At 41.5% G+C, this 13,658-nt stretch overlaps 1 protein-coding gene across 3 annotated transcripts in view; it reads left to right on the top strand.

Moving 5' to 3' along the window:
* The first annotated feature begins 1,854 nt into the window (after positions 1-1,854).
* The window catches only part of rtn1a (reticulon 1a), a 217,097-nt gene continuing 205,293 nt past the window's right edge, over positions 1,855-13,658 (top strand). For 2 of the 3 annotated variants that reach the window (XM_072271288.1, XM_072271274.1), the window contains exons 1-2: positions 1,855-1,894; positions 2,687-3,077. In XM_072271288.1, the coding sequence (XP_072127389.1) occupies positions 2,855-3,077 (223 nt within the window). In that variant the 5' untranslated portion in view covers positions 1,855-1,894; positions 2,687-2,854. The remainder of the gene's footprint in view (positions 1,895-2,686; positions 3,078-13,658) is intronic. The other variant, XM_072271281.1, reaches the window with a different exon arrangement.

Raw genomic sequence — 13,658 nt, 5'->3', positions numbered from 1 at the left:
TCTGCAAATTTAATTAACAGATTGGAGCTGTGGGTGGTGACACAGTCATGATTATATAGAGAGTAAAAGAGGGGGCTTAGTACACACCCCTGAGGGGCTCCTGTGTTGAGGATCAGAGGGGCAGAGGTGAGGGAGACCACTCTTACCATTTGTCAGTGATCTGCATGGGCTAATAAATGGCAGATGTAGTATAATGTGGAAAAATGCACAATGTACGGTTTGCTTGTAAAAACAGAACCACAAATTATTATTTGAGTATAGCATTTCACTAAACATGTCAATGTACATGAGACAAATAAAGCTATTCTTTATCTATTATGCACAGAGAGACTTAGGAGTCCTTTTGCACCAGTTGATGAAAACAAGCATGAAAAAGTCAAACAGTATGTTGACCTCCATAGTGAAAGGATTTGAGAGCTCGCCTTGAATATTGTATGCAATTTTGGCCTCTTTAACTGAGGAATTTGAATTGAATTGAATTGACTTTATTTCTTTACATCTTTCACATACATGAGGAGTAAAAATCTTCATATTACGTCTCTCTCCATCTAAATGTGCCATGTGCAATTATAGTAATTTATAATGAATAGAACAGTCAATGTAAAACAGAGTACACTCAAATCACCGTGAGTTCATCAGCCTGCTGGAAGAAGCTGTCCTGGAGCCTGTTGGTCCTGGCTTTTATGCTGCAGTACTGCTTCCCGGACAGTAGCATTTGGAATAGGTTGTGGTCGGGATGGTTTGGGTCCCCAATGATCCTACGGGCCCTTTTTACACATCTGTCCTTGTAACTGTCCTGAATCATGGGAAGTTCACATCTACAGATGTGCTGGGCTGTCCGCACCACTCTCTGCACAGTCCTGTGATTAAGGGAGGTATAGTTTCCATACCAGGCAGTGGTGCAGCCAGTCAGGATGCTCTCAATTGTGCCCCTGTGGAAAGTTCTTAGGATTTGGGGGTCCATACCAAACTTCCTCAACTGACTGAGGTGAAACAGGCGCTGTTGTGCCTTTTTCACCACACAGCTGGTGTGTACAGACCACGTGAGGTCCTCGGTGATGTGGATGCCGAGGGACTTTAAACTGTTTATCCTCTCAACCCCAGATCCATTGATGTCAATAGGGGTTAGCCCGTCTCCATTCCTCCTGTAATCTACAACCAGCTCCTTTGTTTTTGCGACATTGAGGGAGAGGTTGTTTTCTTGACACCACTGTGTCAGTGAGAAGAAAGGCATCCTTGCTGCTGAGGCAGTTCAGCAAATGTTCAGTAGAATGCCTGACATATGAAGAGGTTGGGGTGATTGGACATATATTTCACCAGAGTTCAGAACAGTGAATGGCAATCGCATTAAACTTGTGAAATTGTAAGAGGATGAGACAAACTAATGTAGGTAGGATGATCTTTATGGCGAAATTTAGAACCAAGAGTCACAGACTTAAGATATGGGGTATGTGATTTAAGACAGAGATCGGGAGAAATTTTTTCAACGAAAAAATGACAAAGTTGTGGAATTCTCTATCACAGAAAGCAGTTGAAGCCAAATCCTTAATTATATGCGAAAACAACTTAGAAATTGTTCTAGTGGCTAAAGAGACTAAGGGATATCAGAAGAAGGCAGCAATATGTTACTGAATTTGGATGATCAAATATCGTAATGAAGCAGGCTTAAAGGGCCAAATGGCCTATCCCTACTCCTATTTTCTATGTTGATTCACTTGTTATCTGTCAAATCTGGCAGCTATATCCTTCAAGTTTCAGTTACTTCAGCAAGTGGTAGTCTGTCTACCCACTCTAAAGACAATGAAGACCACACCCAGAGTACATTCTGTGTCCGCTTCTCCTGAGTGCTGTTCAACATGGAGTTCTCCCGATTTTTCAGCTGAGAGGGAACAGTGTGGGTAATCAGGAGTATATTTCCAAGTCCATTCTATTTCCAGAACATTGGCAAGTTGTATGCACTTTCTTTTGTACCTTATAACTTTTTAAGCAATCTGGGTTGCTACTGATCAAGGACCAGAAAAGTAATAGAATGGAAGAAGCAGCTTCCCAATTTTGTCTGTACTTTATTTTCGGTTTCCTGATCATGAATATTTTAATAGGAAACTGACAAGTCTTTTTTTTGTCTGGGTGGGGGGTGGGGAGGAGGAGGGTTTAATAATGGGAATTGAAATAAATTGTCTTTTTTTTAATTCAATGCAGCCATATTTAGTACAGTTCATGAGCATTGCAAAGGTCCGAAAAAGGAAAATGTAAGATGGTTTCGTTCCTTGAACTTTCCACCTAGATATGTGGTGAAAGAAATTTTAAAAAAACTCCACCCAGACAAAAGAAGGCTACAAAGGGCGTATCTCTTATTCCCGTCAAAATTCCACTAGACTAGTTCTGATGGGTGGGGCATGAAATGTAATGTGCAAATGCTACAATACGGCTAATTTTCATCCCCAAGGAAAGACGTTAAACAAAGATTATCTGGGCTTCGGTTAGGTAACTGAATTGTTAAATAATTTATACGCAAGCAACTTCTTGTACAGTCAAGTATACAAGTTAAGCCATCGTAGTTTTTATTGCTTCAATAATCTTAAATACATTTATCACCTTTAAGCTTTCTTTAAGGAAAACACAAAATATGAACATTTAGATTTAGTTATAAAGAGAATGATTCCCAGCATCCACTTCAATCTTTCAGTTCATCCTCCCACAGCTGACGTCAGGGTAGAAACCTTGAACCAAACAAGCCATTTTCACATGCGTACAAGCTCCGGACTGAGAGGCGGGGATTAGGAGTGTGAACAGTTGCACAAAGAGACCAAGTTCTTTAAAAAATACGCACCACCTTGCAATCCATCCTTCCGTCATGGCGAGCGACCCTTTCGTCCAGCCGTTTCCAAAGGGACAGTGGAGCGAAGGAGAGGAGCCCGAGCAGGCGGACTGGAGCGCTGACAGCGGTCCGCAGGCAAGGGCGGCAGTCACTGGCGGGGATGCAGCTGCTGCAGCCGAAAGCTGGCGAGCCGAGGTGGATCAGCCGCTAGTGCCAGACTCTAGGGGACAGCCTGTTACCAAGGCAACTGCATCCGCAGGTAAGGTGGGGGTGGGGGTGCGGAAGATGGCAAGGCGAATATTCTGCAGATAGGATTTAAAAATCGCATTAACAGTGTGCGCTAGCTAAGTGCATTTCACTCAATATTTTTTTAAAACGAGGCCATTCGCCTTTTAAGTGCGAGGTCTTAACTAAATAAACTTAAATCTAATTTAATTTCATAATATTAACTTATGAAACATTTGGGTGCTCTAAATGCAATATTTAAGTTTTTTACAGCCGCAGTTTTTGTTCCCTTCTGTGCAAAAGTTGGCATGTTTTCACAGGATTCTTTGTTAAGAATGTTGGCATTTATTTCTTCAGTCAGATTTTCAGAACAGATTGGAGTAGGTTTTAAAAGTCGTTCCAAACAGGATTTGAGGGCAGCATCTGACGACTCTTTAGAATATTATTGGGAGAGCATGAGTTAGTGAAATATTGCAACTTTTGATTTTTGTATGAATAAAAGATGAATATTCAGCCATTTGTGTAAAGTGCTTTTCGAAGTACTGTATATTGATACGTTCTACGCAAGATTTTAGCTCTAACAGTGCACAGTGCAACACAGAATACAGATAAAGTTAACATAGCAGATTGATTAGTGTGAGAGTGCTTTGTGTTATTATGCTAGTTTGAATAATATGGATGAATATTTGGAGTGTCAGATGAAACCCACAGATGTGATTGTGAATGCAAACTTGCGAAGATTCATTGTTCACAAAATACTGTTTCCATATTTTTGATTGTTGTGGCTCAGTTGGAAAACAAACTGAGATTGGCACGAAATGCTTAAACTTCAACATTTTGAGATATGCATTTTATAATTTGCTAATCTGCAGACTATGTAGTCTTTGAAGGAGAGCACCCTGTGTGGATTTGAAGAAAACTGCATTCCAGATTTATTTTCCAGTTTCCAGATGGATAGTTCCCTGTTACTGATGTACCTTGACTGAGGTTGTGCACAAAAAGATGCTATTAAAGCTCAACGTTTCGGGTAAGATTTTAAGAAGTTGAGGGTACAAACAAGTCATTACCCAGCTGGGGTAAGTTATAACTGAAGGTCCCAGACATTGGTGCTTCGATCCTATTATTTCAATATAGGGAGGACTTGGATTGAGGACCTTATCGTGGATTAGCAGATGGTGCAGACTAAAAGGAATGGTTGAATTAGGGGAGGTAGTTCAGGAAAGCATTGACCACAAAAGAGTACAACAATGGCAGATGAAATCTAATGCATTTAAGCATAAGGGAGAGCATGGAAAATGAAAGTGCTCTATGTAATGTTGAATTAATTGAGAGACCTGGCAGCTTTGTTCACTGTTCATGATTGGAGAAGTAAATTAAATTCTGAACTTTTCCACTGAATAGAATTTTAAATCGAAAGATGTTGTAGTACAACTGTACTTAGTTCAAAAAAAAAAGATTTAAAGTGATAATTGTTGCGGAAGAGAAAAATCAAGAAAACTAATTCCTCATTTAGTCCACAGTGGAAGTTTTAGGCACATTGCAATTTCACTGTAAAAGCAGAACTAAGGCATGACAGATAATAAGGCAGGGAAATCTATTAAATGAATAAATGGAAAATGAAAGTCTTGGGTCATTTTTTTCATAAGATAATCACATTAATTATATTTCTGGATATGAAATTGGAGGCAAATATCTTCAAATTATTTGAATAAATTTTGAATACCATGATAGGAGACGGCTAAGTTTGTTTTAGATGGATGCTGCAACACGGGGAAATTGATCTTCCTCATCTATATCTTCCATGATTTCTTTCCACATGGAAAAAAAATAGAAATAAACTTGCATCTCTATAGTACTATTTTAAAGGGTTTTTGTCCTTTAAACAAAGCAAAAAAAAGTTACTGGATGATTTAGTGATTGCTTTTAATGAGGTAATTCAAATGCTGTAAATATTATTTATCTTTTTGCTTCTACATCCAGCCTCTCAGGCAGGAAACAAAGCATCCTTCCCTGATTGGAGGAGCATTATATGTTTCTATGGTAGAGGTTCTGGAATTTTGTTAATGTATGCTTAAACTCTGTGAGGACTTAAACAATGTGGGTGCAAATATGATTCTTTTAAAATAAGCCTTTCAAATCATTTCAAGAATGTACTGATTTTGCTCTTTACTTGTTTTGAGGATACTTATACATAATATATTTGAGTAAATGGCTTTAGATACTTTAATGTTCTTGTCTTCTTGTGTTGCTATACTGCATAATGCTCAGTGTTAAGTTTTTCACGAGTGGCTGGACAGTAATTAAAGGTACATTGTTTTAACATTGGTTTCCCAGATTAATCTGTCTAATTAATCATGAAGTTTTGTGGTACAACATATATGTATAGTGTTTGGCTGGGTGTTGTATTATTCATAGCATTTTTCCTTCTGAGTCAATGTAGTCGCTGTTGCTCTGCTTGTCTTTGTTCCAAAGCTGCAGAGCTGAAGACAAATTGAAGGGTTGCATCAGATTTTATTGTAGATAGAATCTCTAGTTATGAACATTTCCATGTAACTTCAATTAAATGTATATTCTTTGTGGTAAGCAAGTTCAAGATTACGCTAAACTTGGCTTTGGTAAGTAGGATTCGCTATGAGAGACACTGAGAATGGAATGAATTTAAACTCGACAAGCATACATAAAATTGCAGTAACATATATTTTGGTTGTGAATTAACAGGCTGCTATTTTTAACTAGTTTTGCTGTTTTGTATATTTTTCTCGATGATGATGATATTCCAGTCAGCAAATCAAAATCTGGATTCCCTAGCAGTTAGGTAAAGGAAAGTAAAGTATTTAAGTTTCTAACTTTCATAGGTGACCTGAACAATAAGAGTGAAAATAGAATTATCAAATTTGTTCAGGTGAGTGCGAGTGTGCAGATTGGAATTATGGGCATTAGTTTGTAATAGACAATGGAGGATGGGAGATTAAATATAATAATGCTAGTATTCTTAACTTTGTGATGTGGACTTTACTGGCAAGGCCAGTGTTTACCGACTGTTCCTGATTGGCTTTGGACTGGGGAAGCAGTGCGGGTCTAGAAATAGAGGAGTGTCAGTGAGACATACAGATTTTCATGACAAACCTGTGGTTTCATGGTTAGTATTACTAACATTGGCTCTTTAATTTGATTCCCCCCCCCCCCAACTATGTGCATTTAAATTTCCCATTGCAGGATTTGAACTGGAGTCTGTAGCTCAATTGTCTGTGCCTCTAAATGCGGTCCCAATGATTTGACTATTATGAATAGAAGCTAAGGGTGATTATGTATTTCAGTAGATTGACTTTGTGGGTAGTGTTAAGGCTGATTTATACTTGTGTGTACGGGCTACGCCATTGTGAGCATTTATACTTGTGCGTTGTCTGCATCGCTCTGCAATTCACCGCCAAAACGCTAGTTGGTGGTGGGGTTTCTATGCCACTGTGTTGAGTTTCTTCCTGTACTTCAAACAATGGCGATTGAAACTGAGCGCATCATGTTGAAGTTGGAGCTAATAAATGTTGAACAAGAGTTTCTTCTCTCTCAATTCTGAAATGGCAGAGAAGCAGCAGCAACCGGCAATGCGTAGGAGGAAATGCGGTACCACCAAGCAGAGCGGTCTGCGTCGCCGCAACACGTTGTTACATTTTGGGAGAGGTGCGCGTTAGGCTACAGCGTAGGGTATGTGGCTATGCTGTACCTACGGTGTACATTTGACACAGAAGTATGAATTGGGCTTCAGAGGGAGCTGACCATCATTACAACCATGGGTTAATGGACTCAATAGATAATTCACACCTTACCATAAAGTGAGACAGTGACCTGAGGGGCAGGAATAATAGTTCCAACTTGCTGAGTGTTTAGTTGTTGATTTTATTTTTCAGACTGGTCACTAGATAACTACTTATGTGACTTAGATGCATGGAAGGAGATGTAAAGCAGGTTAAGGTGGAATCAGACACTGTGTAATATATCATGAAAGATCTGGGGGAAAATCCTTAGGTGAATTCAAGAGGAAAGGGGTGCATGTCATTGTTTTTCCAAAGCTCTGTAAGCTTTTTATACTGCATAGAATAGGAACTGAGAAGGTAAAGATAGATAAAGGCAGTTGTAAAATATGGAATCCAAGATAGTGATCGATAAACAACATTGCGCAACATTACACAGCAGGAGATGCAATGGTATTTAATGCAACATAGTTAACATGACATGATAGCATCATAAATATCAATATCCATTAACTTGAGTAATTTTGGCACAAGAGATGAGAAGTTTGTCTTCCCCAACCAAAGTGAGTTGTTGAAGCTTATTGAAGGAAAAGAGCTAGTGATGTGCATCAAGGAAAATACTACTTTAAATTATTATTATTTTGTTTCCTAAAATTTGAAATTGAGGTCTCTTCCAGTGTAAAGATGTGAGTCATAGGAAAGCTAAACAACAGAAAATCTACAGATACTGGAAATCCAAGCAACACACACAAATGCTGGAGGAACTCAGCAGGCCAGGCAGCATCTGTGGAAGAAAGCACAGTCAATGTTTTGGGCTGAGACTTTCAAGGGGGGAAAAAAGATGAGGGGTAGAGCTAGAAGGTGGGAGGGGAGGAAGAAACACAAAGTAAAGATGAAACTGGGAGGGGGAGGGTGAGGGGTGAAGTAAAGAGCTGGGAAGTCGATTGATGAAAGAGATACAGGCCTGGAGAAGGGGGAGTCTGAAGGGAAAGGACAGAAGGCCATGGAAGAAAGAAAAGAGGGGAGGAGCACCAGAGGGAGACGATGGATAGGCAAGGAGATGAGGTGAGAGAGGGAAAGGGATGGGGAGTGATGAATGGGCGGGGGGGGGGGGTGCCTTTGCTGGAAGTTTGAGAAATCAGTGTTTATGCCATCGGGTTGGAAGCTAGCCAGATGGAATGTAAGGTGTTTTTCCTCCATCTTGAGTGTGGCTTCACTGCAACAGTGGAGGAGGCCATGGACAGACATATCGGAATGGGAAGTGGAATTAAAATGTGTGGCCATAGGGAGATCCTGCTGCTTCTGGCGGGCAGAGGGCAGGGGTTTGGTGAAGTGGTCTCCCAGTCTGCGTCAGGTCTCGCCAATATACAGGAGGCCACACTGGGAGCGCCAGCCACAGTATATGACCCTAACAGACTCACAGGTGAAGTGTCGCCTCACCTAGAAGGACTGTTCAGGGGCCCTGAATGGTAGTATGGTAGTGAGGGAGGAAGTGTAGGGGCAGGTGTTGCACTCGTTCCTCTTGCAAGGATAAGTGCCATGAGGAAGATCAGTGGGGAGGGATGAATGGACAAGGGAATTGCTTAGGGAGCAATCCCTGAGGAAAGCAGAAAGTGGGGTGAGGGGGGAGGGAAAGGTGCTTGATGGTGGGATCCTGTTGGAGCTGATAGAAATTCTGGAGAATTGTGTGCTGGTTGGGAGGGTGGTTGGTGAGGACAAGAGGAACTCTATCCCTGGTATCCTGCTGAAGGGTCTTGGCTTGAAACATTGAGTGCATTCTTTTCCATAGATGCTGCCTGGCCTGCTGATTTCCTTCAGCAATTTGTGTATGTTGCATAGGAAAGATAGTTTGTTGCAGTTTAGAAATCCTCAAGAGCACTGAAGAATTGCACTTGAAAGGATATTTTTAAAAAATCGGTAACATCTATATTTTGCACACTTGTATTACTGATACAATAGTTGAATTGGGGGGTGGGTCATGATTATTAATGCATTAAAAATAGAACACTTAAAATAAAACTGTTTGACTGCCACGAGTCTGCGCCCTTCTGTTCCTGTGACTGTCACAAAATAAGCTATTGTAATCACGACCATACAATTGTTCCAGTCTATGAAACTCTTCACCAATGAGCAGCCACTGGTGTTGAGGTTGTATGTGAGAGTCCTGCTGTGCAGATGCACCTCCCTAGGAAACTGCAAATGTTGTCCTGTCCCACTACCTTGCGGAGAAAATTTAATGCAGGTTTCAACTGCTCATGAATTTAGCTGGGAAGGTCTTGGGATTGGATAAATATACAAGTTTCTTAGTCTGCTGCTGTGAGATATAGATCTGTTCAAGTACATGATTATTTTCTTATCAGTTTTAACTGTTGAAAATAGTATAGGCTCTTGATTTTATAGAACTTTGAGCAACATTTCGTATGTGAATATTTCAGGCAAGTGAAAACCTGAGGAATCTAGTTTCTTAGAAGAAACAGGCCCACATCTGAAGCAACACATACAAAATGCTGGAGGAACTCAACAGGTCAGGCAGCGTCTATGGAAATGAATAAACAGTCGATGTTTTGGGCTGAGACCCTCCTTCAGGGCTGGAAAGGAAGGGGAAAGACGCAAGAATAAAACGGTGGGGGAGAGGAAGGAGGATAGCTAGAAGATGGGTGAAGCCATGTGGCAAGGAAAGGTGAAGGGCTGGAGAGGAATGAATCTGATAGGAGAGGAGAGTGGACCATAGGAGAAAGGAAAGGGGGGCGGACCCGAGGGGAGGTGATAGGCACATGAGAAGAGGTAAGAGGCCAGAGTGGGGACTAGAAGAAGAGGGGAGGGAATTTTTTTTCACTGGAAAGAGAAGTTGATATTCATGCCATCACGTTAGAGGCTACCCACAGAGTATAAAATGTTGCTCCTCCACCTTGAGGGTGGGCTCATCGTGGCACAAGAAGAGGCCATGGGTTAATATGTCGGAACTGGAAAGAGAATTAAATTAAATTTAAAAAGAAATTAAATTGTCTGGCCACCAGGAAGTCACTTTTGGCGGATGGAGTGGAGGTGCTTGCCGAAGCAGTCCCCCAATTTACGACTGGTCTCACCAATGTAGAGGAGGCTGTATTGTGAGCATCGAACAGAATAGACAAACCCATTAGACTTACAGGTGAAGTGTTGCATCACGTGCAAGGACTGTTTGGAGCCCTGAATGAAAGTGAGGGAGGAGGTGAATTGGCAGGTGTAGCACTTTGGCTGCTTGCAGGGATGAGTGCCGGTAGGTGCAAACAAACAAGGGAATCACGGAGGGAGCAGCCTCTACGGAAATGGGGTCGGTGGGGAGGGGGGGAAGTAAAGATGTGTTTGGTGGTAGGATCCCTTGGGAGATGGTGACAGTTGCAGAGGTTGATGTGTTGAATGTGGAGACTCCTGGGTGCAAGTGAGAACGAGAGGAACTTGTCTACGTTAAGGCTGCGGGAAGATGGGGTGAACGTGGATGTTCAGGAAGTGAAGGAGATTTGGGTGAGGGCAGCATCAATGGTGGAGGAAGGGAGGAAGGGAAACCTCATTCTTTGATGTCCTGGAAAGGAAAGATGCATCCTGTGAACAGATGGGGTGATGAAAGAATTGAGGAAAGGGAATAGCATTATTATAGGAGACAGGGAGGGAAGAGGAAAAGTCAAGATAACTGTGGGAATTGGTAGGTGATAAAAGTCGTCGGTTGTCAGTTTGTCTTCAGAGGTAGAGACAGAGAGATTGAGAAAAGGGAGGCAGGTGTCAGAGATCAAGTGAATTTAAAGGCAGGGTAGAAGTTAGAAGCAAAGTTGATGAAATTGATGAGTTCAGCATGGGTGCATGAAGCAGCACCAGTGCAGTCCTCAGTGTAGTGGAGGAAGAGTTGAGCATATCCAGGGACGGCTTGTAACATGGATTGTTCTACGTAGCCAACAAAAAGGTAGACCTAGTTGAGGCCCATGCGGGTCTCATGACTACCCCTTGAGTCTGGAGAAAGTGGGAGGAGCTGAAGGACAAATTGTTGAGAGTGAGGACCAATTGGTTGACCCACATCTGAAAGTGTGACCAGGTAAGAAATACTTTTGTGATACACAATGACCATTTCTAATGAGTCTAACAACACTTGATATTCAGTGTCATATTTAACCATATAACCATATAACAATTACAGCACGGAAACAGGCCATCTCGGCCCTTCTAGTCCGTGCCGAACTCCTACTCTCACCTAGTCCCACCGACCTGCACTCGGTCCATAACCCTCCATTCTCTTCCTGTCCATATATCTATCCAACTTAACTTTAAATGACAGCATCAAACCTGCCTCAACCACTTCTGCTGGAAGCTCGTTCCACACAGCCACCACTCTCTGAGTAAAGAAGTTCCCCCTCATGTTACCCCTAAACTTTTGCCCTTTAACTCACAACTCATGTCCTCTTGTTTGAATCTCCCCCACTCTCAATGGAAAAAACCTATCCACGTCAACTCTATCAATCCCCCTCATAATCTTAAACACCTCTATCAAGTCCCCTCTCAACTTTTTACGCTCCAAAGAATAAAGACCTAACTTGTTCAACCTTTCTCTGTAACTTAGGAGATGAAACCCAGGCAACATTTTAGTAAACCACCTCTGTACTCTTTCAATTTTATTGACATCTTTCCTATAATTCGGTGACCAGAACTGTACACAATACTCCAAATTTGGCCTTACCAATGCCTTATACAATTTCAACATTACATCCCAACTCCTATACTCAATGCTCTGATTAATAAAGGCCAGCATACCAAAAGCTTTCTTCACCACCCTATCCACATGAGATTCCACCTTCAGGGAACTATGCACCATTATTCCTAGATCCCTCTGTTCTACTGCATTCTTCAATGCCCTACCATTTACCATGTATGTCCTATTTTGATTAGTCCTACCAAAATGTACATTTTTCAGCATTAAACTCCATCAGCCATCTTTCAGCCCACTCTTTTAACTGGCCTAAATCTCTCTGCAAGCTTTGAAAGCCTACTTCATTATCTACAACGCCACCTATCTTAGTATCATCTGCATACTTACTAATCCAATTTACAACCCATCATCCAGATCATTGATGTATATGACAAACAACACTGGACCCAGTACAGATCCATGAGGCACACCACTACACACCGTCCTCCAATCTGACACACAGTTATCCACCACTACTCTCTGGCGTCTCCCATCCAGCCACTGCTGAATCCATGTTACTACTTCGATATTAATGCCTAACGATTGAACCTTCCTAACTAACCTTCTATGTGGAACCTTGTCAAAGGCCATACTGAAGTCCATATAGACAACATCCACCGCCTTACCCTCGTCAACTTTCTTAGCAACCTCATCAAAAACTTCAATAAGATTTGTCAAACGTGACCTTCCATGCACAAATCCATGTTGACTGTTCCTAATCAGACTCTGTCTATCCAGATAATTATATATACCATCTCTAAGAATACTTTTCATCAATTTACCCACCACTTGACGTCAAACTCACAGGCCGATAATTGCTAGGTTTGCTCATTTGTCGGTGAATATCCTTCCTTTCTCCCCTGCCCCCCCCCCCCCACCCACTATTAACAGGCTGGTGGTCACTGTTGACTATTTTTTCTCCTGCAGGGCTTGTGGAGGTCAGGCAACATTGTAGCAAGAAAGATTGAAACAAGGATTGGAGCAACAGTGTAGCCTTGTTCAGTGCCAGACCACACTGCGACTGGGTCTGCTGTAGACCCATTGAATAGGGTCCTGGATTGCATGCCATCATGAAGCATCCAATCTAGAACCAATATCATCCTAACTTTAATAATTGAGTTGTGGTACATAAAACAACTTGAATTTTCACATAATTAGAGCTGGGCTTAGAGGCATTGTTGACTTGTTCACTGAAACAAAAGAGAGAGATGGTCTTCTCTTTGAAGAAGCAATGGTCTTTTAGCAACATAGCTCTGTTCTGAAGTACCACACTCATACAATAATGGTTTCCAGTGAGATCCTGGTAAATGTGGATCACTTCTCTTATCACAGTCATCAATCAGAGAAGGCAGAAATTATGATGAAATTAACCATTGGCCTCAATGCATCAGCACAGACTTTAGCCAACCGAGGTAAAACATTCAAGATTGTCTAATGTCATTTCACACAAATGTAAAGGTGAATTAAATAATTGTTACTCTGGATCCAACACAGCACAAAAAAAAATGCACAAGATAAAGAACACAACAGTAATAAAACACCATAAATATAAATGCATAAGATAGCTTCTACACATGGGTTGATTGTATGTCCATAAAGTGACTCTAGGTACAGAGTTGTCTGCACATAAATGAACTCTGACAGGAAATGATAAATTATTGGTGGTGAGTGATGTGGAGGGTTGGGTTAGTGGGTGGAGGTTCTTGGGGAAAGTACTTTTTGGTGGTCCTAGTGTGGTTGCAACATAGTCTCCTATGGGAGTGGGACAAGTGACAAACAGTCCATGAGCAGGGTGGGTGGGATCCTTCATGATATTACTGACTCTTTTATGGCACTTTTCTGTATATGTATTGACTACCTGTTGTAGAGCCTTCCTGTCCGCTGCAGTGCAGCTCCTGTACTGTTTGAACTTTTTGAATGCAGTGATGCATCTGTAGAAGGATGCAAATACAGATGTGCATTGTTCGGCTCTCATCAGCCTCCTCAGAAAGCAGAGGTTTGTTGAGGTTTTCCTGATGGGGTAGGGATTCTTCTGGGACCATGAGAGGAATGGGTACTTGAATATGAAGCATGTCACAAAATTCTTATTCTACTGCGCAGTAGTTGAAATCTGCTCTGTATGTTTTTGACACCCAAGCTCCCTATTATACACAGT

This window comes from Mobula birostris, chromosome 1 (genome assembly GCF_030028105.1).
Source record: "Mobula birostris isolate sMobBir1 chromosome 1, sMobBir1.hap1, whole genome shotgun sequence".
Lineage (NCBI taxonomy): Eukaryota > Metazoa > Chordata > Chondrichthyes > Myliobatiformes > Myliobatidae > Mobula > Mobula birostris.
This window is presented reverse-complemented; position numbering and strand designations above follow the sequence as displayed.